Source organism: Anolis carolinensis, chromosome 4, assembly GCF_035594765.1.
Source record: "Anolis carolinensis isolate JA03-04 chromosome 4, rAnoCar3.1.pri, whole genome shotgun sequence".
Lineage (NCBI taxonomy): Eukaryota > Metazoa > Chordata > Lepidosauria > Squamata > Dactyloidae > Anolis > Anolis carolinensis.
Genome location: NC_085844.1, coordinates 151,378,368 through 151,402,334, shown reverse-complemented (window position 1 = coordinate 151,402,334; position 23,967 = coordinate 151,378,368). Strand labels below are relative to the sequence as shown.

General features: G+C 43.6%; 1 protein-coding gene across 1 annotated transcript in view; it reads left to right on the top strand.

The window, feature by feature from the left end:
* The window catches only part of btbd8 (BTB domain containing 8), an 85,424-nt gene that overhangs the window by 8,444 nt on the left and 53,013 nt on the right, over positions 1-23,967 (top strand). The window contains exon 2 of the mRNA XM_008109245.3: positions 8,131-8,328. Within this exon, the coding sequence (XP_008107452.2) occupies positions 8,131-8,328 (198 nt within the window). The remainder of the gene's footprint in view (positions 1-8,130; positions 8,329-23,967) is intronic.

Genomic DNA, 23,967 nt, shown 5'->3' with positions numbered 1-23,967 from the left:
AACTTTTCAGGCAGAAAGGGGTTGTGAGTGAAAAAGAAACCCAAGAATTGTCCCTGAATCTAGAAGTAGCCGTATCCCTGTTATATTACTACAAAGGAGAAAACCAATATGTTGGTTTGAGCTTATATGTAAGTGTAGAAGGGGCCTGAGAGCCTCCTGCGCTTCTTTCTGTGTTTTCCACTGGGAAGTTACCTACATTACTTTCATATAGGAGCCTCTGGTGGCTCAGTGTGTTAAAGCGCTGAGCTGCTGAACTTGCAGACCGAAAGGTCCCAGGTTCAAATCCGGAGAGCGGAGTGAGCGCCCGCTGTTACCTCTAGCTTCTGCCAACCTAGCAGTTCGAAAACATGCAAATGTGAGTTGATCAATAGGTACCGCTCTGGCGGGAAGGTAACAGCGTTCCATGCAGTCATGCCGGCCACATGACCTTGGAGATGTCTATGGACAACGCCGGCTCTTCGGCTTAGAAATGGAGATGAGCACCAACCCCCAGAGTCGGACACGACTGGACTTAACATCAGGGGAAAACCTTTAACTTTACGCCTGTGTATGTCACCAACATATTTCAGCCAGTGTGTGAGAGCCCCTTTTAAAAGCAAGGGATTTTTTTCACTTGCAAACCTTAACTGTCATTTATCAAAAATGCTTGAGAAACAGAGTTGTCCTTTATCGTATCTGATAGCTTAAAAACAATGTCATCAGTATGTGGAATAGCAGGTAGTGTGATGAGTCATGGGCCATGTAGTCCCGTTCATGGCACTGTAGTTCCAGATGAAGAGGAGAACTTGGGTTTTTCACCGTCTCAGTCAGAATTGGAACCTTCCCAGCCAGATTTGGGAACCTTGCACCTGCAAGAGATTTGTCTTCCAGAAATCTGTCAAACAAGCCCTGAGTCTAAATCTCCTGTGTTTTCTCGCCACGAGTTTTGTAAACAACAGAGAGGAGTTCAAGCGGCCTCTCGTAGGAGTGCTAGGATAGCTGCTAAGAATTCAGCTGATTAAGCCTGCTTTCCATGGGAAACCTTAAGGAGTCATGCATCTGGACTCAGAGATTAGCTTTCGTTTCTGGTTCCCCAGAGAACTGCTCTTTGGTGGGAAAACTAGACCCTATTTAGGTGTTTTACCCACAAAGGGATTTTGCGGAGTCAATTCGTCAGCTACTGGAGTAAGTTGTGTGTGGACAGCGTGCTCCGTTTCCAAGCCTCGTTCCTGTTTCAAGCCTTGTTCCTGATTCCAAGCCTTCGCTCCGTTTCCAAGCCTTCGTTCCCGTTTCCAGCCTTGTTTACCTCCACGGACCTTGCCTTGTTTTCCGGATTTTGCCAAGTAATTCCACGGATCTTGTTCTCGCTCCTCGTTCCTTGTTGCCTTGTATTAAGCCTTGTTTCAAGTTATTTCCTAGCCTTGCTCAAGTTCATGGACTAAAGGACCTTGTCATCTCCCCTCACTTTGCCTGGCAAAGTGAGTGTTTCGGTTATTGGATTACAACTTTGGACCTTAATATTTTATATTGGACATTGTTTCTTTGGACTAATTTTGACCTTTCCTGAAAGGTCTACTTCTGAACTATTTCATACACTTGCTTTTATTAACTTTATATATTTCCTTAATAAAGATATTAGATAGATTCTGGCCTCTGTGTATGGTTATTGGTGCTCTGCAGCCTGGGTCGTGACAGTTTGACTCCGCCACCCTAAGCACCAATTAACCTAGGCCAGAATGTCTACCGGAGCCGGACCGGGAGGCCAGCCGCTCAGCTACACCATCGACAAGGAGGAAGTGGACCGCATCCGTGATAAGCTCAATGCGCAGGAGGGAGAAATAAAGGGATTGAAGGAACGCGGAATCCGACTCCCGGCCCTGGCATTGCCAACCAAGTTTTCTGGAGAAGCTTCTAAGGTTCATGTTTTCCGTCGCCAATGCCAAGCTTATCTAGAGGCCCGCAATGCCGAGTTTCCCCAAGAAGACATCAAAGTGGCGTGGATCTACAGCCTTTTAGACGGGCCAGCGGCCAACTGGGCGACGGCACTGTTCGACCAAGTTTCCCCACACCTAAGATCAGCGCAACACTTCTTGGATCACATTAAGGCGACTTGGGGGATCGAAGACAATTTGGAGGCAGCCGGCCATAAACTCCGGCGCCTCTCTCAGGGGGACAGACCCTTGTCCCAGTACATAGCCGAGTTCCGAGTGCTGGCCCACAGCACCGGATGGAATGATATAGCCCTCAGAGGACAATTTCGGGAGGGTCTCAACATCGAGATGTTGGAAGAAATCTCCAAAGTGGATCCCCCCCACTCTCTTGAAGCACTCATTGATCAATGTTTACGAGCTGAAGTCATGCTTGCCAACAGAAAACAATGGGTCCGAGGCCAGAGCGGTAGAGCTGGGGTGAAACCTCCCGCTCCCACCAGCGTCCAGCCGCGTCCAGTATGGAGACCCCCACCACCAGCCCCATACCCCAGGGAGAGCGAGGAGGTGCCGATGCAGTTGGGCAATGTGCGTCCCAGGTTAGATGCCGCCGAGAAGGCCCGCCGCCAACGCCTAAATCTCTGTTGGTACTGCGGAAACGGGGGCCACTTCGCCAGAGAGTGCCCAGCCAAAGGGAAGCCCCCCGCCCGTCTGGCGGCGGCGTCCTCCACGGAGACGAAGACGTCTGAGGCGGCTGGCGCACAGCCGGCGGGGGAAGCCAACGACCGGGCGTAGAGAGGCTCGCCAACCCGGTCAAAAAACCCACTCAAGAGCCGCCAACCGGGGTCCTATTTCTTCTAGTGGTCACCTTGTGGTCAGCAAAAAAGGGGCCAGTCATGGTCCATGCCATGATAGACTCAGGGGCTACAAACAATTTCATTGATAGAGAGTATGCCGACTCTCTGGGATTACAATACCATGACTTCAAGAATGCCCGTGTGGTGCAAGCCATCGATGGCCGCCCCCTCAAGACGGGTCCCGTAAGCCAGTGGTCGGAACCCACCAGAATGTGGATAAGGGAACATATGGAAGAGATTTCCTTCTTTGTTACCGAGGTTCCCCATTTCCCTGTGATTTTGGGAATTCCATGGCTGACACTTCACGACCCAAGCATCTCCTGGTCCAACAGAGAACTGCAGTTTGCTTCAAAATATTGCCAAAACCATTGCCTTGTAGCCAAGGTCTGCCATGCCACAGACACTGAACCCATTATCACCTTGCCCAAGAAGTACTCAGAATATTGGGATGTATTCAATGAAAAAGAAGCTGAGAGATTACCCCCACATAGACCTTATGACTGTGCCATTGACTTGGTGGAGGGGGCCCCGATCCCGCGAGGACATCTCTACTCCCTGACTGAACCGGAGCAAGAAGCTCTCAGGGAGTTCATAGAGTCAAACCTTCGCAAGGGATTCATCAGACCCTCTCAATCCCCAGCCGCTTCCCCAGTGATGTTTGTGAAAAAGAAATCAGGGGACTTACGCTTGGTGGTGGACTATAGAGCATTGAACAATATCACTAAGCGGAACAGCTATCCCCTGCCCTTGATCTCGGACCTACTAGACCGACTTCGAGGAGCCAAGGTCTACACCAAGCTGGATCTTCGGGGGGCTTATAATCTAGTTCGCATCAGAGAAGGGGACGAGTGGAAGACCGCCTTCCAGACTAAATTCGGATTATTCGAGTCCCGAGTTATGAATTATGGATTATGTGGAGCTCCCGCAACGTTCCAGCATTTTGTCAATGACATCTTTCAGGATTATCTAGATCGGTTCTTGATCATCTACCTGGACGATTTTTTGGTGTTTTCTAGATCACAATCAGAGCATGAGAACCACGTCAGAATGGTGTTACAACGATTGCGGGATCATGGACTTTATGCCAAGCTGGAAAAATGCGCTTTTGATCTACAAGAGGTAGATTTCCTGGGGTACCGCGTCTCACCACTAGGGCTCTCCATGGACCCGGCTAAGGTTTCAGCAGTATTGGAATGGCGGGCGCCAACCAACAAGAAAGAGGTGCAACGATTCTTGGGGTTCGCGAACTACTACCGCAAGTTCATTCCAGACTTTGCCCGCTGGTCTGACCCAATCACCAGCTGCATCCGTGGGAAACAGCCTTTCCGCTGGACAGATCAAGCAGAGAAAGGGTTCCAGCAACTAAAGAAATTATTCACGTCCCAGCCAATCCTTCAGCATCCAGATCCTGAAACCCCTTTTGTTGTGCAGGCGGACGCCTCCGATGTGGCAATTGGGGCTGTACTCCTACAACCAGTGGGAGACCATCTTCATCCTTGTGCCTTTTATTCCCGTCAATTGACCGCGCCAGAGAGAAATTACACCATTTGGGAAAAGGAACTATTGGCCATAAAGGCAGCCTTTGAAACTTGGAGACATTGGCTAGAAGGGGCCAAATTTCCCATTGAAGTCCATACTGATCATCGAAATCTAGAGCATCTAAGAACTGCCCGCAAGCTAAATCAAAGGCAACAACGCTGGGCTTTATTCTTTGAACGTTTTAACTTTCAAATTCATTATGTAACCCCAGCCCAGACCAAGCAAGCAGATGCTCTGTCACGGAAACCGGAATACGCTGCAGGGCGCAAGGAGACCTTTGAGTCCCAGCTGCTACAACCCGAGAACTTTGCCACGCTCACAGTGGGAAACACCAAATCCACTCCCATTGAATCAACTTCCCCTACTCCAGGACCCCTTTGTGCTCAGGAAATCAGGGCTAGTCAGCAAGCAGACGCCTGGGCACAGGACCAACTTCGCCAAGGACTACGTTTTCCCTTTTCGCTTAAGGATGGGCTACTTTGCTATAGAAATCATGTTTACATCCCCCCAGGACCGGGCAGGGAAAAAACACTTCGTCTGTGTCATGACTGCAAGCCAGCAGGGCATTTCGGGCTATTTAAAATCATGCATTTGATCCTAAGAGATTTCTGGTGGCCCAAGATCCGCAAGGATGTGGAAAAATATGTCAACACCTGCCCAGTATGCCAGCGCTCCAAGACAAGAAGAGAAAAGCCCTCAGGGCTTCTGCATCCCCTCCCTACCCCATCCCGCCCATGGGAAATAATCTCTGCGGATTTTATCACTGATCTACCACCTTCCTGTGGATTCACCACGATCCTAGTGGTGGTGGACCTTTTCACCAAGTTAGCCCATTTCATTCCCTGTGATGGCCTTCCCACGGCCAAAGAAACTGCAGATCTATTCCTCCAACATGTTTTCAGATTGCATGGATTGCCCAAGAGTTTGGTCACAGACCGTGGGTCCCAATTCACCTCTCGTTTCTGGAAAGCACTACAAAAACTATTGGGCATAGACTCTCGTTTATCTTCGGCTCATCATCCCCAAACAGATGGGCAAACTGAGCGCACCAATGCCACTTTGGAACAATACCTTCGCTGTTATGTGAACTACCAGCAAGACAATTGGGCTTCCCTGTTATCGCTGTCAGAGTTTGCCTACAACAATGGGGTCCAGGCTTCTACTAAAGAAACGCCGTTCTTTGCAAACTACGGCTTCCATCCACGTTTCTTTCCCCCTGTCATTGAAACCTCAGAAGTTCCCGCAGCAGAGGACTGGCTGCAGGAACTCACAGCGGTGCAACAACTCTTGCTCCAGCAATTAGACCAAGCCAAGGAGGACTATAAACGCCACGCGGACAAACATCGCCAGCCGGGCCCCGAAATCAAGGTAGGAGACCGGGTTCTTCTGTCCACTCGCTTTTTGCCCTCCCATCGCCCTTGCCGGAAGTTAGATGCCCGTTTCATTGGCCCCTATCCAGTGGTGGCGCAACTTAACCCCGTGACTTTCAAACTCCAACTTCCGCGTTCAATGCGCATTCATCCAGTGTTCCACCGCTCCCTGCTCCTTCCGGCGGATGGTGTGCGCCCTGATACAGACCGACCGGCCCCCCCTCCTGTTTTGATGAATGGGGAGGAGGAGTTCGAGGTTGAGGACATTTTGGATTCTCGCTTTCACCGCCGCCGCCTACAATATCTCATTGACTGGGTGGGTTTTGGCCCCGAGGAACGCTCTTGGGAAGACGCTTCCACAGTCCATGCTCCTGATCTAACCCGCCGCTTCCATCAGACCTATCCCGCCAAGCCGCGGCCTCGCGCCTCGGGGAGAGAGTCCCGGTTTGAGAGGGGGCTTGAGGAGGGGGATAGTGTGATGAGTCATGGGCCATGTAGTCCCGTTCATGGCACTGTAGTTCCAGATGAAGAGGAGAACTTGGGCTTTTCACCGTCTCAGTCAGAATTGGAACCTTCCCAGCCAGATTTGGGAACCTTGCACCTGCAAGAGATTTGTCTTCCAGAAATCTGTCAAACAAGCCCTGAGTCTAAATCTCCTGTGTTTTCTCGCCACGAGTTTTGTAAACAACAGAGAGGAGTTCAAGCGGCCTCTCGTAGGAGTGCTAGGATAGCTGCTAAGAATTCAGCTGATTAAGCCTGCTTTCCATGGGAAACCTTAAGGAGTCATGCATCTGGACTCAGAGATTAGCTTTCGTTTCTGGTTCCCCAGAGAACTGCTCTTTGGTGGGAAAACTAGACCCTATTTAGGTGTTTTACCCACAAAGGGATTTTGCGGAGTCAATTCGTCAGCTACTGGAGTAAGTTGTGTGTGGACAGCGCGCTCCGTTTCCAAGCCTCGTTCCTGTTTCAAGCCTTGTTCCTGATTCCAAGCCTTCGCTCCGTTTCCAAGCCTTCGTTCCCGTTTCCAGCCTTGTTTACCTCCACGGACCTTGCCTTGTTTTCCGGATTTTGCCAAGTAATTCCACGGATCTTGTTCTCGCTCCTCGTTCCTTGTTGCCTTGTATTAAGCCTTGTTTCAAGTTATTTCCTAGCCTTGCTCAAGTTCATGGACTAAAGGACCTTGTCATCTCCCCTCACTTTGCCTGGCAAAGTGAGTGTTTCGGTTATTGGATTACAACTTTGGACCTTAATATTTTATATTGGACATTGTTTCTTTGGACTAATTTTGACCTTTCCTGAAAGGTCTACTTCTGAACTATTTCATACACTTGCTTTTATTAACTTTATATATTTCCTTAATAAAGATATTAGATAGATTCTGGCCTCTGTGTATGGTTATTGGTGCTCTGCAGCCTGGGTCGTGACAGGTAGCGAAATTGTAATGTGCATGAGATCAATAAGACCTATTTCCCTATAAAGATGAGCAAAACTTGCAAAATACTTTTTTATCTTCTCATTATCTGCAGTCATCTTTCTATCTCTAATCTTCAAAATTAATTTATTATCTCGGTCTTTTCTTGATTTATAAGCTAATGATCAACCTAGTTAATTTGCTAATTAAAAGTGTTTTTGCTTTGCATATCTCATCTTTTTTTCCATCTGCATAGTAATCTCAATTGATAATTGTTCTGTTAAAATCTTTATATTGTCTGGTGTTCTTATTAATTCCTCCTCTTTTTTTTATATTCCACCCAAAATCTCTTACTCCTTCTGTTGTCTTTTCTTTTTCAATTCAGAATTTTGGTGTATTAATATATCATAACAGCTTTACTGACATCAAAAACAACTTCATCAATACATGTAGTAAGCAATGCAATAGATGATGCTGTAGTGCTCATAAGATAATAAGACATTTCCCAAGAAATCTACTTAAAACAAATTTGATATTTATTTAGTGAGGGAATACATATGGAAAGATAGTGATTGAATATAGAAACAACCTGGCAGTTTCTAAAAAGGAATTTTTAGTGTCCTCAACAAGAAAAATAAGGGAAAGTACAAGAGAAGAGTGTTTGTCACTAACAATGATGTATGTGCTCAATCACATAGTCGTTTCCAACTCTAAGGAAAAGCCTAGCATCCCTACTTCGTGGATTTTCACTTATCGTGGGTGGTCCTGGAACGTAACCCCTGTGATAAGTGAGGGAACTCTGTATTGACATTCTTGGCTAAGACCCTAAAGAAGTCTTTTTTTGGCCAGAAACATGATTGAGCCCAATTTTTTTCTGAACTGTCTGATTACTGTTGGTTTTGCTAGAATTCCTTGTTCTGTGATTAATTTCCTAGATCTCTTTCTTTGCTAATGGAGACTTTCAAACCCACTCGGTTAAAATGTTAGCATGTTATAACCCTCATGCCATTTAACCCAACTGTGAAACTGTTTCTCTCTTGCTGCAGGCTTCTGAAAGAGGAAATCCATGCGGACATCACTTTCTGCGTCAATAAGACTCTGCTCAGAGCTCACAAGGCAGTGCTTTTAGCAAGAGTCCCTGACTTTTTTTGGCATGTTGCTGGAAGAGGATTAAATCATGCAAGCAGCAGCGAAGTTATTGATCTTGAGAATGTGGATGCCTTTGAATTTAAAGCTTTCCTCAAGTAAGTATGTAGTTTATTAATATTGCTCTTTAAAATTACTTTAAAGATTTTGGGACAGTTAATGTTCTGTCACGCGCTGGGCCTGTGACTGACTGACTGTTATATAGGACATACGCTTTATGCCCAGCGGGAAGCCAGGGGCCTAAAGAAGGGTCGTCGAGGAATTTTCCTGAAAAGATGGCCTTGAAGTCTTTAAAGAAATAACCAAGTCTTTATTGACGAACAAATAATAAATCTTCAAGGAGTCTTGTCCCACAGGACAGGCGATAGGCTTTGAATAACTGTGAAAACCCTCTTATAACCCCTCCCAGGCTATCTGTTATCTGGGCCTAGCTAGTCTGGGACCCACTGCCAACTCCAAGTGCATCTGGTTGTTGAGTGGACCTACCAGCCAATGGCTTGCAGATGTTTCTGTGCTGTTGTTCTGTATCCCTGGACAGTCAATATCCCTGGGGTTCTTTAACCTTGGTGCTCTTTATCCCTGGTATTCTTGAAATAGGAAGCCTTTTACGGGACGAGCTGGTCTATGTCCTACAGCTGAACTTCCCAAGAGAGACTAACTTAAAAAATGGCTCCTTCCCTCCCAGAGCCCTGAACAGGGGGCGGAACCAAACTTAATGGTGATTGACAGGTGGCCTGTCCTATGGTTGCAAACATTTGCAGCAAGAAAGTAAAATAGAAGGTTCTGCTACAGCTGTACCAGCACACTCCTGGCCTAGATTTCTTAATGATGAGAAATCTACACTAAAACATTAACAAACAAATTTGGTAATGAACTGATTATACGTTCAACAACAACACAATATCACAAATTGGTCTGTGTAAAACAGAAACATTGCCATTTTGGCACACTCTTAGTTTTACCTTCCTTACCAATCCGTCTGGACATGGCAAGGTCTCTACAACTTTGGCCAAAGGCCACTTGAAATGAGGTAAGGATTTGTCTTTGAGAAGTACAATGTCTCTAACTTGGATGTTGGGTTTAGAGTCTTTCCACTTCCTGCGACTCTGGAGTTGAGCCAGGTACTCTGCCTTCCAGCATCTCCAGAACTGATTGGCAAGAGTTTGAGTTTGTTTCCAGAGTGCTTTGTAAGATCCTTTCGAAACAGGATACATAATCTCCTGCCATTCAGATGCCTTTGAGTTCGAATGAATGCAGGAGTGAGAAGCTGTGGGTTGTCCGAATCTGTGGTGATGGGCACCAATGGATGGCTATTTACAATGGCTGTCACCTCTGCGATCAAGGTGACCAAAACATCATGGGTCAAATATTTACAGTTCAAAAACATAGTGTCCAGTATCTTTCTACACAGATCAATCATATGTTCCCACACCCCCCCCATGTGAGACGCATGCGATACATTAAATAACCATGTAACCTTTTCTGAGCTGAAATAATTGTTGTTTACATAAACCTTAAATCTTTTAGTAGTGTTCTTTAAATATCCTACTATCATACTATCCGTATGGAAGAAAGTGTCTGAGAAGAAATGTGCAGTTTCTCTCCTAATTATCTGAGCTATTTGGATGGCTAGCACGGCTGCACACAGTTCTAACCTAGGGATAGTGGTATTAGATGGAGCAATTTTGACCTTGGCCATAACAAAACCTAAAGCGCAAGAACTAGAGTCTCTTTGTCTTGCATACGCCACAGCTGCAGTGGCTTTCTCTGAAGTGTCACAGAAAATGTGGAGTTCGGTGTGCAAGCTCTGTAAAGGGCTCCTGGCCATGAATTGACGCGGGATGCTCAACTGGTGTAGATCTTGAGCCTGGGCGTCTTCAAACCATAAAAACTTAAAAAACTTTCTATGCTCCAGTGTGACCAGGAACACATAAAACATTTTAAAGATGTCAGCGATGACTGCATACTTTGATTCCCTGAATCTTAGTATGACTCCAATAAGGCTGTTCAGAAGATCTGGTCCCTTCAAGAGTACATTGTTCAATGAGATGTCCTTGCATTTGGAACTGGTGTCAAACACAATGTGCACCTTTTCTGGCTTCTGAGGGTGGGTGACTTTATGGAAGGGGAGAAACCAAAGTTCTTCGTTGTCCGAGCCAGGGTTGGATGGCTCAGCATACCTAGCTGCAAACATGTCACCCACGAATTGAACGATTTGCTGCTTGGTCTTGGGATCACGCTGCATCTTGCGTCTCAAAGACTGCAGTCTATTCTCTGCCACCTGTCTGTTGGAAGGTAGCGTAGGCCGGTCTGCTTTGAAGGGTAAAGGGGCTATCCAATTCCCTTCCTCACTAAGGCTGACCTTGGAGTTCATGATGTTCAGGAACGTTTGCTTGTCTCGTGAGAGCGCTGTGTTCTCGTCATCCCGGGATACGTCGAAGATGGATGAGAACTCAGATGAAACTCCTTGGCAACAGACAGAGATGTGACTGAGGCAACTCTGCATGAGGGTGACTCTGCCACAGCTGAGAATGTTTGGCTGATCTGGACACAGAGAAGATGGAGGATGCATTCTGTTGACACATACAGGTCCCTGTATGGTCTATCCTAAAGGAGTCTTCTGTGCCAAGGGTGCACCAGGAGGACCTCTCTTTTCAGCCTGGACGCTCATCAGGCTTGGGCAGTTGGATCCAATGAGCAGGACGATGTCGATGCCCGGCTCAAAGGGAGGAATGAGGTCCTGTAGTCCTTTCAGGTGAGGATGCGCTTGCACCACTTCTCTGGTAGCAATCTGGTCCTTATTTCGTGGGATGGACGCACACTCAATAAGGTCAGGTAACTCAAAACGAATATCTTTGCCGCAAGGTGAAATGATAAATCCAGAAGCAACACGACCCTGTCTTCTTTGTTTGCCTGTACAAGTAGAAATACAATAGTCAATAGTCTTTGTTTGTCCTTTGAAGAAGCTGAAGAAGTCAGGGGTGGCCAGTAAACCATCACTTTGGTTGTCAAGGGCCACATACATTCTCTTCTTCATCCATGGCTTGCTGGCGGGATAGACATCTGCCAAACAGATGGGGTGGCAAATCCTAGTTTTCTTTGGGCTGTCGCACAGCTGGGTGCAGGCCACAGAGGGTGCCTCAGCGCCCAATGAAGGTCCAGTCGAATCTTCTGGATGCACTTCTGGGGTGCGTTGACTGGTTGCTCCGCTCTTGGCCTTCAGGGGCACAAAATCCTTATCGTGCATCGCTGAACAATGTCTTTCAGATTGGCACACCTTGCACTTTACCCTTTCTTTACAGGACTTTGATTGGTGGGGAGTTGCACCACAGCACCTGAAGCAGATCCCGGATTTCTTGAGGATCTCGACTTTGTCTGCGTGAGGCTTTCTGGCAAACTCTCTGCAGTCGGCCAAACTGTGGGGCTTTGCATGCAGTGGGCACAAAACTTCTTTTGGTGTCATCTTGGCATCAGGTAGAGATGGGATGGTCTCTGTAGTCTTGACGGCGATGTTTCTTTCGATGCCACTGTCCTTCTCAGGTTTCTTGGCCTCTTTGATGGGCCTATCCGTCCTTGGAGCCCCATAAAGAGTTGGAAATCCTGTCTGTGGGTCGTTAAGTTGCATGGCAGCATTCGTAACAAATTCCACAAGATGGGTGAATGGTGGGTAGACCTGATGATTAGCCTGCTTGTATCTGAAGACTTCCCTGCCCCATTCTTCCTGCAAGAAAAAGGGCAGTCTTTGAGTGATGGCAGTTTGGGACAAGTGCTGGTCCAGGCAGGCAAACCCTGGAAGCTGTGGGTTTCCCTTAGCTGACTGGAGCTCAACCAATAAGTCTGATAGGTCCCAAAGCTGTTCAAAGTCCTTAGGTTTGAGCACCAGGAACTTATGAAGTCTGTCCATCAGCGAGGCTTCAATTTGGGTGCTGGACCCGTAACGCTGGTTAAGCCTTGTCCATGCAGTGTCCAGTGCTCTTTCTGGTTGGTCGATGAGGGCTGAGAAGATTCTTCTCACCTGGTGGGCTGATGTTGGACCAAGCCACGCAACCATAAGAGTTAGTTCCTCCTCAGAAGTGAGTCCTAAATTCTGTATGGCACGCTGAAAGGTCTTCTTCCAAAGTAGGAAATCTTCTGGCCTGTCAGAGAATTTCTCCACACCTTTGTCCCTCAAATCCTTCTTCGGGTTCCTGAACAGAGACTCGAGCTGTGACTGAGGAATCTGAAGAAACAGAAGGGGAGTTTGGTCAGGGGTAAAGGTGAAGTTCTTCTCAAACCTAGAAAGTCCCTTCAGAGGAACATCTGTGATCTCAGGTATGGGCGAAACCCTAGTTTCTATTGGCCTCGCAACCTGAGTTGGTGGCTGTGGGCTCCTGGCCCTGGATTCTTCGACCTGCCTGCGTGGCACGATGACGCTGTCCACCTGCACCAGCTTGTTGTCTTGGAAGCCAACGTGGGTTGGCAGAAGAGGTGTGGTTGGTGGTGTTGGTAAACGGTTGATGTTTTCCTGAGACAACTCTCCTTGCAGAGCCTTCGCCAGGATGTTGGCACGGACCCTTTTCTGAGCTGCCTCCTGTTGAATGCGTGTGAGCTTTAACTTTGCTTCTAATTCAGGCCTGAGCCTGCTCGAAGTTCAGGCTTAGCTCTGCTGCTGCTGCCTCAGCTTCCGCCTCGAGGATCTTCTCCTGCAGCTCCATGCGCTTGGCTTCCTTGTTGTAGAAGGCCGCCATCGATGAGGAGCTGCTCCTTGAAACAGAAGATCCAGGCGCAGAGTTATGTCTGCTGCCAAACTTCTTGCTGGGGTGGCTGTGTTTGCTATGGGCAGACATGCCTCCCTGACTATCCTTCAAACTTAAGGCCTGTAGGGAATGTTTAAGGAGCTCGGGGCTCACACTACGGGTGGGTGTAGCTTGACCATCTTTGTCCCTTCTGGGGGAGGGGCTGAAGTCAGCTACATGAAACAGGTGTGCATAACTTAGTTCCCTATGCTTAACACTATTTAGAAACTATAGAGCTCTAAGATCTGCTTCCTGGTTGTTTATTTTGCCAAGCACCTGTGTGATGCCATCCACTAGGGCTCTCCATTTGTTAATCAGAACCTTGATATTTGCCCTGATACATTGAGAGTCCCTAGTGTCTTTAGAACCTTCTAGTTGACCATCAAGGTTGACAATAGAAAGCCAGACGCTTTCAGCCTTATTTGTCAGCTGAGCCTCTTCTAGCAAAAGCAGGTCTAAAGCCTTTTGGGTAGGATGAATTGAACCCTGAGATCTCAAACTATAAGCTTTTCCCTCTGATTTTGCAGAGCCTAGGGTATGAGCCATAATCACAAATTAAGCAAACAAAATGGCAATGCAGTTACAAAACACACTCAAAACTTATTACTTTAAATCAAGAAATAAGAACACAGCAATAAATCAGTTGCAAACCAAACTCCTGCAAGCACCAAGGAGTTTGCAAAACCCCTTTTTGCAGGCACCTGGTAGATGAAGTAGCAAGCACTGTACAGACTTAGTCCTGTTGCTACTGGAACAAAATGTTGCAATTTGCTGTGGAAAGCTTGCTTCTGCAGAGCGAATGTAGCAAATGTTGTGCAGGACTTGCTTCTGCAGGGCTGGAACTCTGCAAATGTAGCAAACTGTGAGGCCTTGCTTCAAAAAGGGCGGGAAAGGCTTGCTTCTGTTGCTGGAGCAAAATGTTGCAAACTGTTGTGGAAGGCTTGCTTTTGCAGAGGCTGCTGCAAATGTAGCAAACTTGGAAAAAAGGAGGAATGCACCGGCCCCTCCCTTCTGGTCACATGGGCTGTCTTCCAAGATGGCCGAAAATGCAGGAACACATTCACATGGATAGCAGGTAATGGAGGCTTGGAATGGCCCTGAACTGGCTCCCTTATGCACTGTCTTTTAGCTTTTTCAAGTCCTTACTTTACTCCCGGGTGGCAGAAGCCACCAGCTACCTATTTCAATGTTCTGTCACGCGCTGGGCCTGTGACTGACTGTCTGTTATATAGGACATACGCTTTACGCCCAGCGGGAAGCCAGGGGCCTAAAGAAGGGTCGTCGAGGAATTTTCCTGAAAAGATGGCCTTGAAGTCTTTAAAGAAATAACCAAGTCTTTATTGACGAACAAATAATAAATCTTCAAGGAGTCTTGTCCCACAGGACAGGCGATAGGCTTTGAATAACTGTGAAAACCCTCTTATAACCCCTCCCAGGCTATCTGTTATCTGGGCCTAGCTAGTCTGGGACCCACTGTTAGATCCTGGTGCCTTTGATAGTAGGTCATCAACTTGTTTTAGAAAATGGAAATCTCCAGAATCTTTTGGGGATTTTATGATCTTTGGAATGGGATGACCTTGTTAGAAGTCATTACCTTTTTGAAAATGATGTCAAAACCTCTTGGTAAAAATCATGACCTATTAGAGTCATAACCCTTTTTGGAAAATGACATTAATCAGCATTCATGCAAGGCAATTAGATTTCTCAGCTGTTAAACTGATATCCTAAATATCTCTTTGAACTGTGGGGGACAAAGATATGGCAATGCACAAAAAAACCCTCATATATACACACAGCAGAGTTAACAGAAGTGTTCCTTTAGTTGTCCAAAAAACATCTACTCTCCCTTAAAATATATTTGCCTTGAAATCATGCTCTCAAGAGACAAAAATAAGCAGACTTCTTTAAAAAGTAACATTGTTGGTTTACTCAGAAACGTCATATATTCAGCATACAGGTACTTAGCTTATCAATCTGGTTACAAGTAGATTTGAAGTAGTTTTTGTGTATAGGTAACATGGGGCATCGTTCTTAGAATCAACAGTCTGTTGTACCAAGGGAGTCTATTGGCTTCTGTACAGCTTACTGTTCCTACTGAAGTCTCTGCATTGAAAGTCTAATGACGTCTGCCTTTCTAAAATGGGGCCAGACCCCTGAACAAACCCAGACTTGATCACATGGTCTGCAGTCCCTCCCACAAAAAGAGTTAAGATCAAATTGCAAACCAAAACACACATATAGTTGTTTATAACAAACAACTAGTGGAGGCTTGGGAAGGTTGCTATTTCCAACAGACTTGTATTTTTGAAACTGTCCTCAAGGGATGGGTCTGACCAGGACCATAGCCAGAAAAAAAAATGGGGGGGGGGGGGATTTGAAACTTTTTTTTAGCAAATCATGAAGAGTAGTTCCATAATGCAAAATAATTTAGAAATCAGGCTTCATCGATAAACTTCAGGGGACACTCCAAATAGATACACTTCAGTGGACACTCATTGGTTAATCAGTCAAAATTCATGAGTAAATCAGGTTTTTTTAAAAAACCTGAAAAAAAATTGGGGTTTGAACTTCTAACCCCCCCCCCCCCCCGGCTACAACCCTGGGTCTGACCTACGGCTGCAGAAGAGAATTTTGGAACACCTGAGATTCCCCCCTCCCCCCCCCCCCCCCCGTCTTATAATATAACATTTTTGTCCAAGGTTTAACATAGGGACTTAATGACATAGCCTATCAAAAACGGTTCCCCTATACATTAATGTTAATATAGGCAGTAATATCTTGACATATTAGTTGAATTTGTTCTGTGGCCAAGCTTGTAACTCAGTTTGCTCATATGTAAAATCAAATTTCCTCATTGAAATGAAATGAAATGCTATTAATACATTCCAGCCCCCCTCCCCCCAACGTACCACACCAATTTTTTTGTCAAAATCAGGGAGCTCTCTGAGGGGGGAAACAAAGGCCTCCTTCTCCTCCGCCTCTTTCCTTCCAAAAGTCTCTCAAGAGAGACCCACAACCAACTCATCTCTTCCCCTCCTCTTTTCAGGGGGAGAGAGAGGAAGAAGGCCCCCTACTCCTTCACCAGCCCTAGGGAGCTTGCTGAGGGGGACAGGAAGGCCTTCTCCTCCACAACTTCCTTCTCCTCACCCACCACTACCATCCTCCCTCCCTCCTCCTCAGTGGCGATTGATAAAGAATATGCTCGTGCTACCGCTACCTCATGCACACGCTACTGCCCCCTTCCCACGCCACCACCAAATGCTTCCACCCACCATCATGTGGAGGTGGAGAAAAAAAGAGTGGTAGGAGGATTTGAGAGGGACTTGTGGGAAGAGAGATGGTGGTGGAGGACAAGGCCAGAAAAAGGAATACTAGCTCGTAACTCGGATCTCTGCTTGTATCTTGAAGCAAAAAAGAGTAGAGCAATGGATCGTATCTCAAAAACCCCACAAGTTGGGTCACTCATAAGTCGAGGTATCACTGTATCTAGACATGTATCTCAATTAAGTACATGTGTTCCTGGGTGTTTTTAAAAAGAAGTCATACTGGAGGACCTAGAGGTTTCTAGAGAATAGCTCTCCAGGAATCTCTAGATCAGTGGTTCCCAACCTGTGGTCTGTGGACCACCAGTGGTCCGCAAGAACTAAAATATGGTCTGTGATCTCACAGTTACTACTACAGATAATAACACAGCCGAACCAAAAAAAAAGTTGATGTCTTTGTTTTTAGGCCTGTTCCTGGAATTATTTGGGGTGCTGATTCAGAACATTGCATTGGATAAACGATATCAGCTCTAGATTATTAAATGTCGTTTTTTGTTGGTGACCAGATGGCAACTGCTGGATGGCATATGTTGTGTATCAGAAACTAGAGCTGATGTGGTCTGTCCAATGCAATTTTCTTTTTCTTTTTTTGAATAATTTTTATTAGTGTTTTTAACCAACAATGAAATAAAAACGAAAACACATAATAACGTGACATTAAGGGGGGGAATAGGGAATTGGGATAATAACAGAGTAATATTAGACAAAAACAAAACAAACACAAAGGGACCCAGCCACCACACCAGCTTAAAATAACATTGACTTCCATCTCTGCACAGTATCTTGTAGATTTCTTAATTAATTCTAAACTATGTTGTAGTTCTTCGACCGGTTCTTTCTAGTGTCTCTACTTTATAGATTCGTCTTAAAACACCTAATTCAGTATCTTATAGGTCTTGTCTTATATTCTATTCTAAATAATCACATTATATTTTTCTTCCTTCAGATAGTTTTTGACCATTTCCCAGTTTGTCTGTTTCATCGGTTTGCCGTGGTTGTTTTGTAGTAAATATGTTAGTTTATCCATATTCATAATCTCCCAGACTTTATTTATCCATCCTTTTATCTCCGGCATCTCCTTATCTTTCCAAAATTTGGCCAAATTCATTCTAGCTGCGGTGATTAGGTAATTAAATAGGATTTCCTTGTTTCTATCTTTATCTATGTCTAACATCCCCAGGAGAAAGTATTTTGGATTCAGATCAATTCTAATCTGCAACATCTTTTGAATTCTCCAATGTATTTCTTTCCAGTAGGCTTTCACTTTTTTGCATGTCCACCAACAATGGTAGAATGTCCCCACTTCTACTCCACATTTCCAGCATTTATTTGATGCTTTCTTATTAAATTTTGCAATTTTTTGTGGTGTCCAATACCATCTATAAAACATTTTAACCCAGTTTTCTTTCATATCAGTTGCATAAGTAAATTTGAGCCTTATATTCCAACTTTTTTCCCAATCTGCTAATTGAATTGATTTTCCAAATTTTTTTGCCCATTTTGACATACAATTCTTGACTAGGTCAGTTTCTGTTTCCCATTCTAATAGTTTTTTTATAAAGTTTTGATATCGTTTTTCTTTCTGATTTCATGATCATATCCCAGTAACCTTCCTTGTCCTCGAATCCTAGATTTTTATCTTTGTTATAGTATTCCTTTAGCTGGATATATTGGAACCATCCTATATTTGTGAATTGATTGTTCAATTCTTCCTGGCTTTTAACCTGATAGTTATTATTCACCCTAATTAAAATATCTTTATATCTTGGCCAATTTTCTCTTCCTAATTCCTTTCTTTGATATGCTTCGAGTGGTGAGATCCATAATGGTGTTTTCGAATGAAATCTTCTTTTGTATTTGTCCCAAATTTTCATTAACGAAGATCGAATGAAGTGATTCCCGAAGTTTTTTTCTATTAATTTTTTATCATACCATAGGTATGCATGCCACCCTGATCTTAAATCCGCCCCTTCTAATGTTATAATTTTTGTTTTCTGAAGTGTGGCCCAATCTTTGATCCATGTTAATCCGCATGCGTCATGGTAAAGCTGGAGATTAGGTAGACCTAATCCCCCTCTTTTTTTCTCGTCTGTCAAGTATGTTCTTTTAATTCTGGGTTTCTTCCCCATCCAAATAAATTTACTCAGGTCCTTGTTCCAATTTTTAAATCTTTGGGTACTTCTTATGATTGGAATATTTTGAAACAGGAAAGTCATTTTTGGTAATATGGTCATTTTTATTGCTGATATCCTCCCTAGTAGTGAAAGTTTAAGTTGTTTCCATTTCTCCAGGTCTCTTTTAATTTCTTTCCATTTGGTGTCATAGTTGTTTTCCAGGAGTTGAGAGTTTTTGGCTGTTAAATTTATACCTAAATATTTGATCTTTTTCCTGGTTTGGATACCCGTTTTTTCTGTTAATTCTTTTTGTCTGGAATCTGTCATATTTTTTGTTAATATCATAGTTTTATCCATGTTTATTTTTAGTCCTCTGATTTCTTCAAATTCTTTAAATTTGGATAGCCATAGATTCATTGTTTTTATTGGGTCCTCTATTATGCAAATTAAATCATCTGCAAATGCCCTGATTTTGTAGTTGTATTTCCTAATGTTAGTGCCTTTTAGTTGGGGATCTTTTCTGATTGTGTTTAATAAAATTTCTATCGAAAAAATAAATAGGAGAGGAGACAACAGGCAACCCTGTCTAGTTCCTTTCTGAATTTTGAAGTATTGGGATTCGAGTGAATTTATTTTTATTTTCGCCTCTTGCTTATTATAAATTTGGTTGATCGCATTGGTGAATTTAAATCCCATGTCCAATTCTTTTATCATTAATTTTAAAAAAATCCCAATTTAAATTATCGAATCCTTTTTCCATGTCAATTGTTAATAAAGCCAATTCTTCTTTTTTTATACATTCGTAATGCTCAATTATATTTATAATGTCTCTCACATTGTCCCTCATTTGTCTTTGGGGCAGGAAACCAGTTTGCTCCTCTCCTATCCATTCAGTCAGAAATTTCTTCATTCTCTCTGCAAGTATATTTGTAAATATTTTATAATCCGAATTTAATAGGGATATGGGTCTATAGCTTTTGACATTTTTGGGGTCTTGACCTTCCTTTGGAATTACTGTTATCGTGGCGTAGCGCCAAGAATCTGGTATTTCTTTATTTTCCAAGACGTCGTTCATGATTTTCTTTAAAAATGGGATCACTTCTTCCGCGAAGGTTTTATAATAAAGTCCATTCAATCCATCTGGCCCGGGAGCTTTGTTACTCTCCATATTATTTATCGCTTTTAGGATTTCTTTCTCCGTTATTTCTTTATTTAGTAATTCTCTCTGTTTTTCTGATATTTTCGCTAGTTTTTGCTTACTAAGAAATTCCCCTATTTTATCTTTTCTGATACGGTCTTTCGAGTATAGTTTGCTATAAAATTTGTTAAATTCGGCCGCTATCTCCTGTTCTGATGTGTATGAATTTTCCTCTGAAATTATTTCCATTATAGTTCTATCCTGTTTTTTCTTTTTAATTTTCCAGGCCAGCCATTTTCCCGGTTTGTTAGCATTTTGGAATTCTCTTTGTTTAAGAAATTTCCATTTTTTGGCTATTTCCTCTAAATCTATGAAGGTCATTTGTTTTTTCAGTGTTTCCAGATCTTGTTTTATTTTCCCGTTATTTGGTTCCTGTTTTAATTTATTCTCGTTTATATTAATTTCTTCATATATTTTATTCTTTGTCTCGTTTTTTAATTTATTTTTCTGGGCATTTTGTTGGATAAAATGTCCACGCATATATGCTTTGCTCGCATCCCAGATTGTTTGTGAAGGGACATCTGTTGTGTTGTTTATTTCAAAATATTCTTTGAGAATTTTTTTGTTTTTTATGATATCTTCTTCTGTTTTGATAAGATTTCCATTTAGTCTCCAATTAAAGTTTCTCCGTGTCTTATTTATTATGAATTCTATTGGACAATGGTCCGAGATATATCGGGGAAGAATTTTAATTTTTCCTAATTTGAGGATCAATAGGGGGGTCATCCAAACCATGTCTATTCTAGTCCAAATGTAATGTCTGCTCGAAAAATAGGTAAAATCTCTTTCTTTTTCATGGTGGGACCTCCATGCATCTCTTAGTTCCCATTCGTGAAGTGCCTTCCTGAAATTATTTGGCAGTTTACCTGATTTTGATTTTTTTTCTTTTTCCTTTCTTCTTTTAACGAGGCTCCTTTTTTATCTAGTTCTGGGTCAATTATTCCATTAAAGTCTCCCAAGATTATCAAGTCATCATATTCTTGCTCATCTATTTCCTTTTTTAGATTTTCGAGGAAAGTTGTTTTGGAACCATTTGGTGCGTATATGTTGCAAATTAGAATTGTCTGGTTGTGTAGCCTGATTTTTGCGCCCACCCATCTGCTGTCCTCACCTTTAAAGGCTGGCAAAGGGTTTAATTTCTCGTTGATGTATAAGACTACCCCCCCTTTTTTTCCTTAGCTGAGGAAGAGAATTCTATACCTAATCTTTTTTGGGATAACAGTGCGGAGTGTCTATGGCAGATGTGAGTTTCTTGGAGGGCGATTAAATCAAATCTCGACTTCTTTAGGTGATTGAATAGTCTATTTCTTTTATTAGGTGAATTTAATCCATTAATATTATTTGAGTGACATTTTAATTCCATACTTTGTTTCTAGTCTTCTTTTCCTTCTAGTTCTTCTAAATCTATTAGATTTGGCGGCTGTGTCCCGAGTTTGGTAGTATATTTTTCTGGGGAGGTGGCTCTCGCTCTTTTCTTTTTCTCGTTCTTCTTCCAGTGGACTGATGGTTGGATTGGGTTTCGTTTTTTCTTTCATTAACATTTTATAGAATTCCTTGGCTTTTTCTTCAGTGTTGTTCTTGTTTATAGGTGGTCATAATACCTTCTTTTCTTTCCCACCTGAATCTAATTTGTCGTTTCTTGAGTTCTTCCGTGAGAAAGAGGTATTTCTTCCTTTTTTGCATCGTACTTGATGAATATTCTTTGAGAATTGTTACTTTTGTTCCTTTAAACCTAATAGTGTTTTTTTTTACTAAGTCTCAATACCTCTTCTCTTATCTTCCTTCTATCAAACTGTACCACCACATCTCTAGCTACTTTGTTTCTCTTAGAAAAGTTCGTAGTTACTCTAAATGCTCTCTCTAAGCTATTCTCCATTTCTTCATCCTGTATTTGTAGCAGGTCTGCTAGGATTTGGGTTACAATTTGTTTTATATTTTCTTTTGGTTCTTCTACTATACTTCTTATTCTTATTTGGTACTCTAATTCTTTCCTTTCTAAAATTTCCTGTCTTTCTTCTAATTTGGCACTCTTTAATTCCAATTTTTCTAATTTAGACTTCCGGGTGCGGCATCATGGCGACCGGTCATGTGTCCTGAGGGCTCTCAGGGCAACAGACTCTTCTTTGACCGAGTAGGGGTTGGATACACCCCCAACTCTGGACGGATCGAGTTCCGGAGGCAGCCAAACCATCGTAAACCCTGCCGAGAGACTCAGGGGACGCTCTCCCTCAAGGGGAGTGCCCGAGAGGTCCGGCAAGGGTGGTGGTAGCAGGTCTGAAGAGAACAGACGGGACGGAAGGAGCCCGAAAACGGATGCCGGCCGCACTTCCCAAAACTGGGAGAACTTTTGCAAAAGAAAAACCCACAAGAAAGGATCGATGCACAGTGTCCACGGTTCTAGTGTCTGACACAGAAAACGGAAAAAAAGAAGAGCAAAAGAACGATAAAAGAGAGCAAGGTATGCTATTCTCCCTCCAAGAGAACTCTCTTAACTTCCTTAACTGATAAAAGAAAAATCTAAAAGGGACGGGAAGGAGCGAAAATTTAGTAAATATAAGCTAAAATCTATATAAGAAAATCGCTGACCAAATTAGAAGAAATAAGACGAAATAAAGGTCAGATTCATTTACTGTACGGATATACTGTTATATAAAAAACCTACTTGGAGGATTGCCAGGTGGGAGGAAGAGGAGCGGAGGATCGACCTTGAGGCCGGATTGTTTGGTCTAGTGGAGTGCTGACGTCACTGAGAAGTCCGAGACCCCGGATGGACGGGAGAGAGCCGGAAAGGGAGTGAGCCGGAAAGGGAACAGTGGAAGAAATAAAGAAAAGAGGAAGTAAGGAAGCAAGAAAGTACCCTAAGACTCATGGTAGGCCAACCATAGAGTCCAGGAGGACTGAGGAGTTAGGATAAGCGGGAGTTTGCGGAACACGGAAAAGCGGAGAGAAGGGAGAAAGAAGTGACAGGAGGTGAGAAACATGCAAGAGTCTGTGTCGAGGATGAGAAGTAGACTCGACGGAGAGGAGAGAAGTGAGTGACAAGAGGACAGTCAGCCCAGGCGGGAGGCGTGTGGAGTGAGGCGAGGACGAGAAGCAGACGAAACTGACGGAGCGGCGGACGGGGATAGCGAGGAAAGGGAGGAATGAGGTGAGAATCGAGGACGAGAAGCAGACGAAGTGGGGGCCAGTGGAAAGAGGAGACGGATGAAGAGAAGAAGTATAAGAAACTGACTGAACGAGGAAAAGTGAATAAAAGAATCTGGGAGTGGGACGGAAATAAGATAAGAGGGAATAAGGAGGGAATGAGAAAAATCTCTATAAACTGATAAAATAAGAGGGGCCAAGCAGGGGAAGAGAAGAGGAGGGGAAGAGAGAAGAGGAGGAGGAGCGGAGGAAAGAAGGGGGGAAAAAATAATAATAAAAAAATAAATTGTGATTTGGGTATATAAACTAATATATAACTTAACATCAATTTTATCATATAACACACCAACCCTATAGAGTTTACCTCCCCCACCAGATTAAGTGTGACATTTGGAAAAAAGGTGTAGTGACTCTTTCTCTGACTTTTCTCTCCCCCATAACAGACAAATAGGATCAATTGGTACAGTAGAGGAAATATTGTTAACGATTTAATACTTAAATTCGCCCAATTGATCAAGAAAAAACAAAGAAGACATAACACCAAATAAAGATGGCCACCCCAAAAACAAAGATGGAGGATAAAAAATCCGCCTCAAGGAGAGGATCAATTCCAGAGGAAGTAAACTTGAAAGACGTAATGAGGGAACTCCAGAGAATTGTTGGACAATCAAAAAATGTTTCAGGACCAAATGTTAACAATGAAGAATGATCTAACTGAAGAATTCACAGAAATGAAAAAAGAAATGAAGGGTCTGCAGGAAGATATCAAAGAGATTAAAGAGGACAATAAGAAACTAGAAAAAACACAAGACAATTCCAATGCAATTTTCTGAATCAGCACCCCAAATAACCAAACTGAATAGAAAGTTGACCAAAAACTGATTTGTAACCCATTTGGTACTAATGTTAGAGACTGGTCCCTGGTCAATCCCTGGTCAACGTGGTCCCCGGTCAAAAAAGATTGGGAACCACTGCTCTAGATCCTCCAGTGAGATTCTGTGGCCAGCTTCCAGCAGAATCATGCTGGAAGATCTAGAAATTCCTAGAGAAATGTTCTCTCAGGTAAAAAAAATTGCAATTTCTTCATTTAAGGTTTTTCACTTGCACACGGGTCCTGTGCTCCTATCCCAGTGAATATGGAGGTCTTACTGTTTATGTTTTCATGGATAACCATATGTTAAAC